Source organism: Diceros bicornis, chromosome 32 (genome assembly GCF_020826845.1).
Source record: "Diceros bicornis minor isolate mBicDic1 chromosome 32, mDicBic1.mat.cur, whole genome shotgun sequence".
NCBI lineage: Eukaryota > Metazoa > Chordata > Mammalia > Perissodactyla > Rhinocerotidae > Diceros > Diceros bicornis.
The window spans coordinates 35,912,210-35,926,425 of record NC_080771.1 but is presented as its reverse complement, the minus strand read 5'-3'; the positions used below and the strand labels follow the sequence as shown (position 1 = coordinate 35,926,425).

The window sequence follows — 14,216 nt, the reverse complement described above, 5'->3', positions numbered from 1 at the left end:
AAAGCTTGTTTAAGTTTGTTGGTTTGATTAAAATAGACATGTCCTCAGAGTTATCAGCACTGGATATGATGCAGACATGCAGCCTGGGTTTACTAGTGAGATAAGCTCATGTTATCCCTGTTACAAATTTGTCAGCAAAAATAGCTTAAAATGATGGTGAATTTTGTCTAATGTCTCATGAAGTTTTATAGGAATCTAAGTAATTATTGGAAACAGGTAAACTGAATAAATGTAAAAGGGTAAAAGTTTTTGGGGAAACTTTTTAACAATGATTATGTGTCACGATGTATGTACTTAAAACAACTTAAGATGATGGCTAACTGCTTTAGTGTCACATGAAGTTTTTGTGAGTAATCTAAATGATTGTTACAAACAAATGGTCTAAATGATTGTTACAAACAAATGGTCTAGATGTAGGTGGGATAAGAGTTTATAGGTAAACTTTTAGCAATAATTATAGTTTATGACATGAGTGCTTAAAAATAGCTTCCAAAATCTCTTTGGTAACTTGAAACATTGAAGTTTTGCTAGGTTACATTAAATTAAATAATAAAAATTCGTTGAGTATTTAGATCATTTTCAAATAAGATAAGATATTAGATATTGATTGCTAAATATAGGTTTATCTACTTTGGGCTTATTACAGAAAAACTAAAAGGTGTTTTGGGTGTATTGGTAAACATGTCTTGTGTGTTATTAAGATTGTACTATGAAGTAACATGTTTCCAGAAATTTTGAGAAGTGTTTTTAGGTTTGTCAGGCCATGGAATGCTAACATTAAAGAAAGTTTATAATTGCTTACTTCTTAGTTTTTACTTAAAAATTAAGGTTTCTAAGGGTTAAAAATTCTAATATGTGATTAAAGCTACTAAAAATTAAAGAAAATATGTTTGTATTCAAGGAAAGATGTGTATTTTCAGTAAAGAAGTTATAAAGAATGGAAATATTTTTGTTTGTTTTGTTAAGAAAGATAAATTTGTCCTAAAGTACTAGAAGGGAAGAAAGGAAGGCATTCACAAATTCTGAATGTGAAAAGTAAGTGACAGAAAGTTTGTGAAAGTAAAACCCTGAGGAGTTTTATGCATGGTCATGTTGGCTAAGATTAAACTAAATCTAATTAAGTAAATGAGTTTTAATGTCAAAACTAAGCTGGTGCAAAATTAAAATTTGGTCTTCTTTCTCTTAAAAGGATAATTTTCTTGAACTTTTCATCTACTCTTGATAAAGGGGTTATAAAAGGTTTTTCTTTACCTTTGAGTAAGTCTACCTAAAAGACAGAAAAACTATGTTTTGTTAAAATAACTTCCTATGTTCAAAAAGACTGAAGTCTCTCTATTAAGATTTTTTTGACTGTTTTAACTCTTTGTTTGCCCTTGACTATTTCTGTTGTCACTTTGACTGAATGGATAACTGGGCATTGTTTCACAGTGAGCATTGTTTCATACTTGATCAGGTGTTTTAAAAGCTTTAGATATTTTTGACAAGCTTCCACCCACCAAAATATTCAAATCCTGAATGAAGTCTTTCTTTTGACCCGGAAGAAGAAGAAAAAAAATTTTTTTTCTTTGAGAATTTTCAGAAGGCCCCTGGAATTCTCCAGGAAAATTCCTCTCTTCCTATAAGAAGAAGATACTAAACTTATTAGGCTTATTTGGTATGTTCAATTACGTGGGAAGCATTTTCAAATAAGTGATGATAAATACCACCTTCTTAGGTGGTATTATGTGGGTAAATGTTACTGATATAAGTGTTTTAAAAATTATATAACATTCCCAGAATTCTGATCTGTCCTGGTTATCAGTCATAATTCTAGTTATTATCTTAAAGTGTTGTATGTCACAGAAATTAACCAAGTTTCTTTGTCAATTGTCATTTTTAAGTCTTTTGGTGTTTACAGACAGTTATTGTTTTACTCTGATGCTTTTGCAAATGTTGTCATCTTCAGAGAGATTCACAGAAAGGACTCTGACATTTACTCTGGAATAGAGGATTCTGACAAACTTTCAGATTATAAAGCTGAACTGGGTAAGAAATTACAGAACTCTAATGGAGACACTGATGGCCCCATAAAACTGCTAACAGAAGATTAAGATCAAAAATCAATTACACAGGACCGAATGAACTGATGTTGATGATTATAATTTTTTATGACTTTTGTTTGAAATATTGCAGATGTTTTAAAAAATAGTTTTTTTTCATATTTAAGGAAAAGTTTTTCTCTTTTCTCTTAAGCTAATTATGACTTAGCAATTTGGTAAATTATACTTTTGTAAACAGAATTGAAGCATCTTTTTCTCTCTACTTGATCCCTCCAGAATTTGGAAACTCTTAGTAAGTGAATATTCTTATTTCATGGCAATATAGTTATTTGCATAAGTTAAGAATCTTTTCTCGGGGCCGGCCCCATGGTGTAGTGGTTAAGTGCACACACTCCACTGCTGGCAGCCCGGGTTCGGATCCTGGGCATGCACCAATGCACAGCTTGTCAGGCCATGCTGTGGCGGCATCCCATATAAAGTAGAGGAAGATGGGCATGGATATTATCCAAGGGCCAGTCTTCCTGAGCAAAAAGAGGAGGATTGGCATGGATGTTAGCTCAGAGCTAATCTTCCTCACACACACACACACACAAGAATCTGTTCTCCTTATAACGGGACACAATTGAAAACATTGGTTATATTACCAAAGCTTTGACTGGAATGTCATATGAGAGAAACATGCATAGACTCAGATATGACCAGACAGTTTTTGAGAGACAAAGATTGGACTTTCTGGAATAAAGCCACTTGGAAATATTGGCCTGATACCTTATTTACAGAGTTCCAAGCAATCTTACCCAGGTGAGTAAGGAAGGTCACTTCTCTTACAGGTGCAGAGAACCTTGAATATTTTGGGAGACCTCGATAAGAGAGGACTCCACCCAAATCTGTAGGTATTGCAGGCAAAGTCTAATGACAAAGTCCCTGGTTTGGCTTTTCTTGCCTCGAGAGGCCTTTAAAGTTCAATCTGAGCTTCCTTATAAAGAGTTCCAGCAAAACAGGTTTAAATGAGCCTGAATGATCAATTGCTATTCTTGCTGGACTTACGTAAATAAATGAATCAAGTTTTATAGAAACTAGTCTTATTTGGCAAACGAGTTAATCTTTTTTTTGTGTGTGTGTGATGAAGATCAGCCCTGAGCTAACATCCATGCCAATCTTTCTCTCTCTCTCTTTTTTTTTTTTTTTGCTGAGGAAGACTGGCCCTGAGCCAACATCCATGCTGATCTTCCTCCATTTTATGTGGGATGCCACCACAGCATGGCCTGACAAGCAGTGCTTTGGTGCGCGCCCGGGATCCAAACCTGGGCCGCCATCAGCGGAGCACGCACACTTAACCACTACACCACAGGGCTGGCCCCAAACCAGTTAATCTCAATTTGACTATCTTTTGTAAAAAATGAGGGTTACTACAGAGAGAAAAATTATGTTTCAGTAGAAGCTATAGTACACATTAATGGATATTACATTCTAGTTCTGTTAATTGTATTTGAGGTTTTTGTTATATCTGTTAACTGGACTGGATCATGAATTCTTCTAGTCTCCTGAAATATCTGGCTGCAAATCTCCATACTAACGTTTTCAATTTTTTCCATAATTTTCATTTGGCATCATTGAGAACTGAACCTGCCCTTTTTCCTGAAGCCTTGCAAACTGAAGCTGGAAGACTTGATACAAACTTGAGACGTTCATGTCTGTTGCTGTGTAAGCCACTCAGAAAGGTACCTGAATACCTAATGACATCATCAGAGACTTTTCAAACTGCAAAAGATGCTTGACTCTGATATCTAGAAATCTTTTTGAGGGGCCGGCCCCGTGGCTTAGCGGTTAAGTGTGCGCGCTCTGCTACTGGCTGCCTGGGTTCTGATACCGGGAGCGCTCCGACACACTGCTTCTCGGCCATGCTGAGGCCACGTCCCACATACAGCAACTAGAAGGATGTGCAGCTATGACACACAACTATCTACTGGGGCTTTGTGGGAAAAAAAGGAGGAGCATTGGCAATAGATGTTAGCTCAGAGCCGGTCTTCCTCAGCCAAATGAGGAGGATTAGCACGGATGTTAGCTCAGGGCTGATCTTCCTCACAAAAAAAAAAAAGAAAAGAGAAAAAAAGAAATCTTTTTGACTGGCTGCTCGCTGGCCTCAGAAACTGGTTTATAATTTGCTCCCATCATTAACTTTGTTTTTCTTTTTCTCTTATTAAACACCTGATTGTTTGCTTCCACAATGTAGGCCTAACTTTGGGAGCCCACCTGCATCACTGTCTTACTAAGAGACTGGTTCAATAAGATGGAACAACAGGATGTCCCTCAAGATCGAGGGATTGAGTGACAAACGGGGGGAATCGATGCCAGCTCAACACAAGGTTGACGTGAGGGAAGCCATATTGTAGAAAAGAAACCCGATTGTAACTTTGAATGACCTCTGATTAACTAACCCAGACTTGCTCTGTGGATTTTATGGCCCCTCCCAGCTGCTGTAAGTTGAAAACTTTGTTCTTTTGAGTTCCTTAGGAATGTGCTGACCCCAGGCAGAGAGTCTATGCTGACAGCCATCATCAATGACAACTGAAAGATCAGGGTATAGGGCATTGCTCCAGTCTCTGATGCATATCAAGTAAAACAAAAGACTATCAGGAACTAAGACAAGATGTCTGCCTCCACTCAGAGATCAGATGGATGCCCCCACCCTGAGACTAGATGTCTTCCTCCACTGGGAGATCAGATGGATCCCTCCACTCTGAAACTAGATATGTGCCTTCCCCAGGAGATCAAATGGATGCCTCCACCCTGAGACTAGATGTCTACCTCCACCCAGAGATCAGATGCCCACCCCCGAAGACCAGCCCCCTATCTCACTGGCCTGTAGTCTTTATTCTGTAAGATGGTTCTTTTGGACATTCGTTGGCCATCTTCCCCCTTGCTAGCAAGCTGTAATAAACTGCTCTTTCTCTGCCACCATCTTGCCTCTTGACTATTGGCTTTTGTCTCGTGGGGAGCAGATTGTACCCTTTGTGCAGTAACAATAACAGTAGCAAGGATCATGCTGTTACACCTGTGGACCCACGCAGAGCAGAGCACAGAGGCTAGTCAGGCATTCTGTAATATTTATTCCACTAGTTGATGCATTTCTGTTTGCTAAGATACCTACTAGCTTGGATCATCATGGTGATAATCCACCAGTCTTCTCTAAATCTGTTTCATGTTCCTTGATTTTTAGCCTTTTAGCTAGTTTGTTTTTTTTTTTCATTCAACAAACATTTAGTCAGTAAACATTCACTGATTATACGATGTGTTAGCATATCTATCATGTCACAAGGAATATATCTAGTAAGGTTGGTACTGTCAATGCAAAATAACCGATCACCATTCTATAGATAAGAGAGATAAGGTGAGTTTTACTTGAGCCAGAGTGGGGATTATAACCCCGCAAAAGCCTTTTCCAGAAAGAAAGAAAGCCTTCCAGAGAAGATTGGTTTTCAGTACAGCTCACACCTTTTAGAACAAAAAATATGCATTAAACACACCCAGGATACATATTCATCAAAGTTTCGGAGAGGTATTCAGTTGCAAACTAGCAGGTCAACATGACTCTGATGTTGGGAAAGGGACTAATAAGGGCGTTACCAACAGGGTATTTACAATAGGGCATTACCAGTGGGTGTGGGAAGGGAAGTAGGCGTTCTCATCTTTTTTGTGTGTGTGTGTGTGAGGAAGATCAGCCCTGAGCTAACATCCATGCCAATCCTCCTCTTTTTGATGAGGAAGACTGGCCCTGAGCTAACATCAGTGCCCATCTTCCTCTACTTTATATGGGATGCCGCCACAGCATGGCTCGACAAGCGGTGCGTCGGTGCGCCCCCGGGATCCGAACCTGCGAACCCTGCGCCACCACAGCAGAGCGTGCGTACTTAACAACTATGCCACCAGGCTGGCCCCGATGCATTCTTATCTTAAGAGAGCGCATTGTTTACTTTAATGGTTAAAGCAGATGTACAATGTAAGTTTGATATGTTTGATAGGCCATAAGTCAGCCTTTTTATGTCACTCTTAATCAGTTTTGAACTCAAATAGTAATATCCTATACACCTCAATACGTGAAAATCTCGTCAGTACAAAAGGAAGCAAATATTTATAATAAAACAATATGATGGTGCTGTGATAAAGGGACCCTCCTTCCTAGAAGGGGGTGTTATTTGAGGACAAGGAGGAAGGCGTTTGGTTGTTTCATGGCACAGCCTGGGGAGATGGGTCTTCCTGGCAGAGGAGACAGCTTGAGCAAAGTGACAGAGATGTGACAAGGCATCGTGAATTTCGGCTAAGGAATCGGATGGCTCCCATCGAGAGTGGTGTGGGGACCGGAGATGGGCCAGATTGGGAGTTTAGGACCAGACTGGCAGGTACTTCGTGTGACGCGTGATAAGGAGTCAATAGGGCAATTAAATACTTTTAACTAGTGAGTGATGCGATGACTTGCTTTAGTTTATGTGTTACTATTGGAAGGAAGAGAGTCCTGACAACAGCGTAGAAGATGGACTGAAAAACCGTTTAGATGCAGGGAGGTCAGTTAGGTGCTGTTTTTCAATTGTGTGGACCTGAGACGGTCAAGATTTGAACTAAGGCATTGTTTTTTTTTGTCAGAAGATGCACTTCCTCGTTTATGGGATTCTGTGGACTAGGGTTGGCAGCCCTCTTCTCCTTCAAGACCTCCTTATGCTGGTGGTAGTGAATAGCCAGGAATTTGTGGAGGCTGGGCCCAGGGAACTGGCAGGGTCGCTAATTTTCTATTTGATTGGCGAGACCCCACACTCAACCATAAGCACTGGGGAGGCTTCCATTTATTTTATTTTATTTTTTTGAGGAAGATCAGCCCTGAGCTAACATCCACGCTAATCTTCCTCTTTTTGCTGAGGAAGACCGGCTCTGACCTAACATCTATTGCCAATCCTCCTTCTTCCCCCACCTACCAAAGTCCCAGTAGATAGTTGTATGTCATAGTTGCACATCCTTCTAGCTGCCGTACGTGGGACACGGCCTCAGCATGGCCGGAGAAGCGGTGCGTCAGTGCACGCCTGGGATCCGAACCCAGGCCGCCAGTAGCAGAGTGCACGCACTCAACCGCTAAGCCACGGGCCGGCCCAAGGTTTCCATTTAGATTCTGAGCAGTTCCTCCAGCACTTCAGGGCCTTGAAGTAAGTCTTCACCAGAAAGGAGTTGGGCCCAGTTGTAGACCCACTCCTGTAACGTATCCACACCCCTGCCCTCCTCTCTGGAAACAACCACAGCAGTAACAAGTTTGTTGTTATCACAAGCTGTTAAGGTGAAGCGGTTGTCACGAGGCTCTGCATCCTCTCTGAGGCTGGGCCTGCCCTCTATGGCACCCGTGCCCTGGAGCACAGTAAACAGGATAATTAGGGCGAGATCACCATAGACGACACAGGATTGGTCAGCTGGCATGATTTCCCCTTCTCACTGCAATAAGGGTCGACATGACTGAATGTGTTTTTAGACAAAAGAAAGGGCTGAGAGGCACAATTCTGGGTTCTATTCGGCTTAAGTAGTTGGGAGAGCTGTAAAAGTTTGCATCGCTCCACTGGCCACCTAATTATGCCTTCTGCTCAGCAGTCCTGGGGGCCGTCCTCCAGGGTGTCCTCAGTGGGGTCCTCCGGGGGGAGTTCCCAGAGAGGGTCCTCGGGGCCTTGGGGCCATCCTCAGGGGGGTGTCCTGGGGGTCCCTCGGAGCCTTCCTGTGGGGGGACGTCCTTGGAGGCGGTCCTTAGGGGTGTCCTCGGGCAGTCTTCCGGGAAGGGTTCTCAGGGAGGGTCCTGGGGGGGGGTCTCCTGGGGGAGGTCCTCGGGGGGGAATTCTCCAAGAGGGTCCTGGGGGGGAGGGGTCCTCCGGGAGTCACCGGACCGCGGGGAAACAGTGCCGTGGACCCCAGGGCAGGCGGCGAGACGTCTCTCCTGGTGGGAAGGGCCAAACCCGAGACGGCGGCGTGGGGGGCTGGGCTCGCCTCGCCGGCGGGGCGGGGTCGGCTGCCGGGGGCGGGGCTCGGCTGCACCGCGGGGCGGGGCGCTCTCGGGGGCGGGGCTCGGCTCGTCGGCAGGGCGGGGCTCGCTCTCGGGCGGCGCGTGCGCACGGGCGCGGCGGCGCCGCCGTCACTCTGGCCGGCATGGCGGTGTGCGCTCGCCTCTGCGGCGTGGGCCCGTCGCGGGGATGCCGGCGCCGCCAGCAGCGGCGGGGCCCGGCCGAGACGGCTGCGGCCGATAGCGAGCCGGACACGGACCCCGAGGAGGAGCGCATCGAGGCGGGCGCGGCGGCGCTGTCCGGGGCGGGGGGCGGCGGGAGCGCGGGCCCTTCGCCGCCCCCGCGCTGCTCGCTGCTGGAGCTGCCGCCCGAGCTGCTGGTGGAGATCTTCGCGTCGCTGCCCGGCACCGACCTGCCCAGCCTGGCCCAGGTCTGCACCAAGTTCCGGCGCATCCTGCACACTGACACCATCTGGAGGCGGCGCTGCCGGGAGGGTGAGCGCGCCGGGCGGGGGTCCGGGGCGCGGGCTGGAGGGGTCGGGGGTCCAGGCTTGGAAGGGGCTCGGACCTGGAGGGGGCTCGGGGGGGGGCGGGTCCGAGGGCTCTGGACGGGCGCTTGCCATAGATCGGGGCTTCAGGGGGAGGGGTCCCACTACAGGGGGAGGGCTTGGGCCCGGGAGGGGCGCGGGGGGCGGTGACCCCTGCAGATCTGGGGCGCGGAGGGCGGGCGGGGTGGAGTTCCTGGGTGGGCAGCGGAGCTGGCCTCTGCCCACATTGGGGTGCTCAGTAAAGGGTTGAGGGGTGCCCCAGCGGCGGGGGCAAGACGCCGCGGAGCCTAGGGGAGTGACGAGAGCTGAGTTTAGGCCGGAGAGTGAACTGACGTCTGCGGGCATCCTTCTGCTCCCCAGCCCTGGTGGGCGGAGCTGAGGGAGCGATGAGGGTGAACTTGAATAGTTAGGGCAGCAGGGGGAGCCGAGTGTTTGGAGGGTCCCCTGAGGGGAGGACCGGGTCTGTGGAGAGGTGGGTGGAGCTGGGCAGTGCTGGAGGGGGTCGGTGACCCCCTCAGGGCGCTGTGGCAGTATTGAGGATAGTGAGTAGTTAGTTTTGTAACAAATCCGAGGAGGAAAGGTCTACTTAATCCAGAGTTCAATGCTCTTTGCGTTTAAACGTTGACAGAACTTTGACGTTCAATCAGCTCTCATATTTTGGTAAAAAGGATAGGTAAGAAAAAATCCAAACAACGCAGAACAGCAACAGGAAGAAAGTAAAAGTCATCAGGGAGCCCTGCAATCAAAAATAAGCCACTCTTAAAATTTTGGAAAACCTGTCTCCATATGTTCATGTAGAGTTGTTTGCACATTTTTACTTAAATGGGATCATACCATATATATTATCTTAGGGACAGTTTAGTATAAAAGAGCTTCATAGTATTCCTCTGCATGCACATGCTACAGACTAGTCCCTTACTGATAGACTTGCAGTTTGCAGTGTTTCCTTGTCATAAACAGTCCTGTACGATGGCCTTTGTGCATTTTATAGGAATTTATGAGACTTATATGTACCTTTTAGAACTTCTGAGATTATCTTCTTAGGGTGCACTCCCCAAAGTGGGGTTGTGGGCAGTAGGATGGATGACGCCTTAGAGACCCCTTGCCCAGCTGTTGGGATCCCACTCCCAGGAAGGCTGCAGGAGAAGGCCTCTTCCCTGAATCCTCCCCAGCAAGCGGGTCAGTCAGTCATCCTGTCTCTGCTGTGAAGCTCAGTGGTCCAGACTCGGGATTTGTGGTCAGCAGGCCAGGCTCTGTTTATCTGCTGTGAGATCCTGGACATGCTGCTTCACCTTCGAGTGTAGTGGGAAGTGCTGCTCCCATAGGGTCGCTTTGAGGGTTAAATGAGATAACGTGTGTGAAGCCCTCATCCCCTAAATGGTAGCTGTTTGGTTATGATGATTCTTGACCATTTTTATTTCATCTCTTGTGAATTCCCCATTTGTGCTTTTTGTCTCTTTTTCTCTTAGGGAGTCTATTTTTGTCTTAAAAATTTGTAAGAACTCTTTGAGTATTAGCAGTATTAACCTTTTGTCATATATGTGGCAAGTAAATTTCTTTTGACATTTAAAAATAGAGGCAAAGAAAGTTCCACTTTCTCTTTCTCTGTGAATGCTACCTTCATTTGCTTTGTTTTGCATTTTGTACACCTGTAAGACCCAGATTCATCACAGATGTTCCATTGTGCTTTGAGGAGTTTCTCCATCAGTCAGCCAAACCTGTGTGGTCGTCTTTGGGGGTTTGTCTCTGGGCAACTGTAACGTATATAGCTCAACTCTAGGAACAGAGGGGAACAGAGGGCTTTTGTGTAAGCAGAAAACTCAGAAGTATGCCGCCGAGTAAAATAAACTGGAGTTAATTCTTAGAATTGCTCATGGAAATATGAAAAGTCCTGATGAAGATGTAGAAAGAAGGTGGAGGACAGACGTAGAGGGACAGCTCAGTCCTTCCTTTCCCGTGGCTGCAGTTTTTGGTTCAGCTTTCCTGAGACAGCAGACCCCGGGCCGGTGGAGTCAACGCAGCTTGTTTACCCAGGTGGCCTGACGGGCTAGGAGAATTTCCATTTTGAGAAATTGAAAAAACGAAAGACAAAAATGATAAAACAGGCATATTCGTAGACACTCCCAATAAATAACTGTTGAGTCGTTTGTCATATTTGCTTTTGATTTTTCTACCTTTGTTTTAAGAAAACATCTCAGCTAACACTCAAGTCCCTTCTGCTTACCCACTGCAAGGAGCAGCCCCTGTCGTGGGTTTAGTTTCCGTATGTGTACACGCACCTGTGTACATCCCTGATACATGACACTGCTTTGTGGGGACTGGCTCTTTAGAGCCATATCATACTGTGAGTATTGTGCATCTGCTTCTTCCCCTGTCAGCTTGTGTGTTTTTAAGTTTTGTCCATGCTAATGTATTTAAATCTGGTTCCATCTTTTTAAATACTATGTGGCGGTTCATGACAGTTTGTTCCTTTGCTTATTTTTATTGTTTTCATTATGCACAGTGAGACAGTGAATAAGCTCATATACGTTTCCTCGGACACAGATAAGTTTGACAGTTTCTCTAAGGACTCTACGCAGAGGTGGTGTTGCTGGGTGCTAGGCTGTGAGCCGCAGTTTTACTAGATACTGCCCAGTTATTTCCACGGTGATTTTACCTGTCTACACACCTGTCACCAGGGCATGAAGGGCACGTCACAGAAGGTGGAATACAAATACTCAATATGCTTCATCACAAAGTCACTGCCATTTGTGGTCCAGGTGCTGTAGGTTATCTCATTAAATCCAACATCCCCTACATTCTCTCTAATTTGAACGATCCGTCTTTAAGAATCTGTGCCAATCTGGGTGAGAAACAGCATCTCATTTTAGTTTGCATATGCCTGAAAACTAGTGAGGATGCACATGTGAAAAACAGAGTCATTGGCAATTTGTATTTCTCTTACTTGCTTATCCTTAATCTTTGCCCTTTTTTTCTATTTATTTTTTCTTATTGATTTGTGGGTTATATTTACTCGATACATTTCTGTTGAATATATTGCAAAACATTTTCTCCTAGTCTATAGTCATTTGCTTTTTAACTTCGTTTATAAAGTTACAACGTTAATCAAAGTTACAAATTTTTTTTTTTTTTGGTGAGGAAGATTGGCCCAGAGCAAACATCTGTGCCAGTCTTCCTCTAGTTTGTATATGAGATGCTGCCGCAGCACGGCTTGATGAGTGGTACATAGGTTGGTGCCCGGGATCCGAACCTGCGAACCCCAGGCCGCTGAAGTGGAGCATGCGAAGTTAACCACTATGCTACCAGGCTGGTCCCCAAAGTTATGAATTTTTAACTTAAAGTTTAAATAATCATTGTCATCCAAGGTTATGAAGATGGTTGCAGCTAGTTCTTCAGTTTCACTAGTTTATTCTAGTAGCTTTAATCTCTAGCTCATCTGGGAGAAAAATTGGATGGTTGGCAATTCCACGTGGCATTCAGGGGTGTCTCGTGGAGTTAGTCTAATTGTGACTGGAATATACATAATAATAGTCGTGTCTGAGACAAGTCTGATCTTATTTCTCTGAGCCCCAAAACTTCATCTTTCCTGAACTAGACATTTGGTTATGGTGAGTGTTAATAAGGCCAGAGTCAAGTCTGGGTAGGTAAAAACCAAAGGGCTCCCAGCCTTGGTGAGCAGGAAGTGGGATCGCAGGCTGGCTGGGGACGTGTGTGCATCGTCCTGGCCCATCAAGTTTCCTGGAACAGAACCTCCAGGCCAGCCCCTTCAGGGATATAATGGTGGCTCCATTTTTAGTGTCTTGGAGGGTGAGTGAGAGTAATTAGTGGATTTGCGTGTTTCCTACTCAGTGTTTACATGTTTGCTCTCTGTATTTTGATAACTGGATTTCCCGGAACAGAAAACAAGCCACAAAAACAGGAGTGGGAAAGAGGATGCCTGGGGGCCGCCCCGTGGCATAGCAGTTAAGTGCACATGCTCCACTGCTGGCAGCCTGGGTTCGTATCCTGGGCGCGCACCAACGCACTGCTTGTCAGGCCATGCCGTGGCGGCGTCCCACATAACGTGGAAGAAGATGAGCATGGATGTTAGCCCAGGGCCAGTCTTCCTCAGCAAAAAGAGGAGGATCAACATGGAAAAAAAGTGCCACCTGCCCCTATCAAAAAAAAAAAAAAAGAAAGAGGATGCCTCACCCCTGTTTTTTATTGCTTCCAAGAATTTTGGGCCATGATTGACTTTCAGGGTGTGGACAAGGCATGATGTTTAAGAGCTCTTCCTAAAATGATAGGATGATTGTGGGGCAGGGAGGAGGTACACTAGAAACTTAAAATGAGGGAGCTATTTATGTGTGATGAGAAGCTCACAGTTTCCAGTGTCCTGGCAATAATAAATTAGCAATAATAAATCAGTTATTTTTATGGAACTTGGGCCTTTCTAGCCCCTGCATGTTAGAGCTGCTGGATTAAATATTAGTGGTATTTCTCTGGGCAGGTGAAAGAAAGTTGCTACTGAGAAGCCAAATCTTTGCTCCTGATTTTGGGGCAGGCATATAACAAATGGGTGATATGTCCCCTCTTACAGGAAACCAGACCAGACCCAGCCCGCCTCCAGGGCAGGGGGAGGGGAGGGTGAGGGTGCACACTGTTTTTGATGCATCATTACTTTGGCTACAGGCCTCCTGCAGTTGCTTGTATGTGGGGCTATAAATAAGTCATCATTTCGCAGAGCACTGGGTGTAGAAGCCAAGTACGGTATTTTGCCTTTGACTCTGACAAGGCTTTTCTTGGTTAATATTTCACCGTTTAGTTGGTGAATTTTGAAATGCTAGCCAATTTTAACACTGTTCATTTATGCAGGACTTCATGAAGTCTACTTAAGGCTAATGAGTTTAGAAAATTCAGACCATAGTTCTAAACCAAATATTCAGATAATATCAAAAGATACATTTAAAAACAAGGGAAATGCTCATACGTGTATTTTTCCCTTCCATACTGAACTCTAAATATTGAGACATGAGGATTTCGTATTATTCAGCTCAGTACCTGCCAGAGTCAGATTTTGAATTTATAATATATAATTTGTGCATTTCTTCTCTTGATGGTGTTTTAGTGACACATGGCGTTATATTTGTTTTGATGAGTTGTAAGTCTAAAGTAGGTTTAATTCCATCATAATTAGAAATATCTTTTTCCCATAATGTACGATCTTTATGACAGAAATAGGAAATTAAAAACCAATATTTAATTTTGTTTTTGCCTGCAGAAGAAAATGCTATTTCTGTTCTATTTGATGTGCTGATGCAAAATAGGAGAAACGTGGCTTTTGTTAAATATGGCTGAAATTGGAAGGGTCATTTCGGGAAGAGGTGAAATGGGCCAGTTATTGGTTGGTTTTTTTTTTTTTTTACTCCCCCAAAGCCCCAGTAGATAGTTGTGTGTCATAGCTGCACATCCTTCTAGTTGCTGTATGTGGGACGCGGCCTCAGCATGGCCGGAGAAGCAGTGTGTCGGTGCGCGCCCGGGATCCAAACCCGGGCCGCCAGCAGTGGAGCGCGCGCACTTAACTGCTAAGCCACGGGGCCGGCCCTTTAGGAATGTTTTATGATT

General features: G+C 44.8%; 1 protein-coding gene across 3 annotated transcripts in view; it reads left to right on the top strand.

Annotated features, from left to right (window-relative positions):
• The first annotated feature begins 8,210 nt into the window (after positions 1-8,210).
• FBXO31 (F-box protein 31) overlaps positions 8,211-14,216 on the top strand; it is a 46,293-nt gene continuing 40,287 nt past the window's right edge. For 2 of the 3 annotated variants that reach the window (XM_058528428.1, XM_058528431.1), the window contains exon 1: positions 8,211-8,559. In XM_058528428.1, coding sequence (XP_058384411.1) covers positions 8,211-8,559 — 349 coding nt within the window. The remainder of the gene's footprint in view (positions 8,560-14,216) is intronic. The other variant, XM_058528429.1, reaches the window with a different exon arrangement.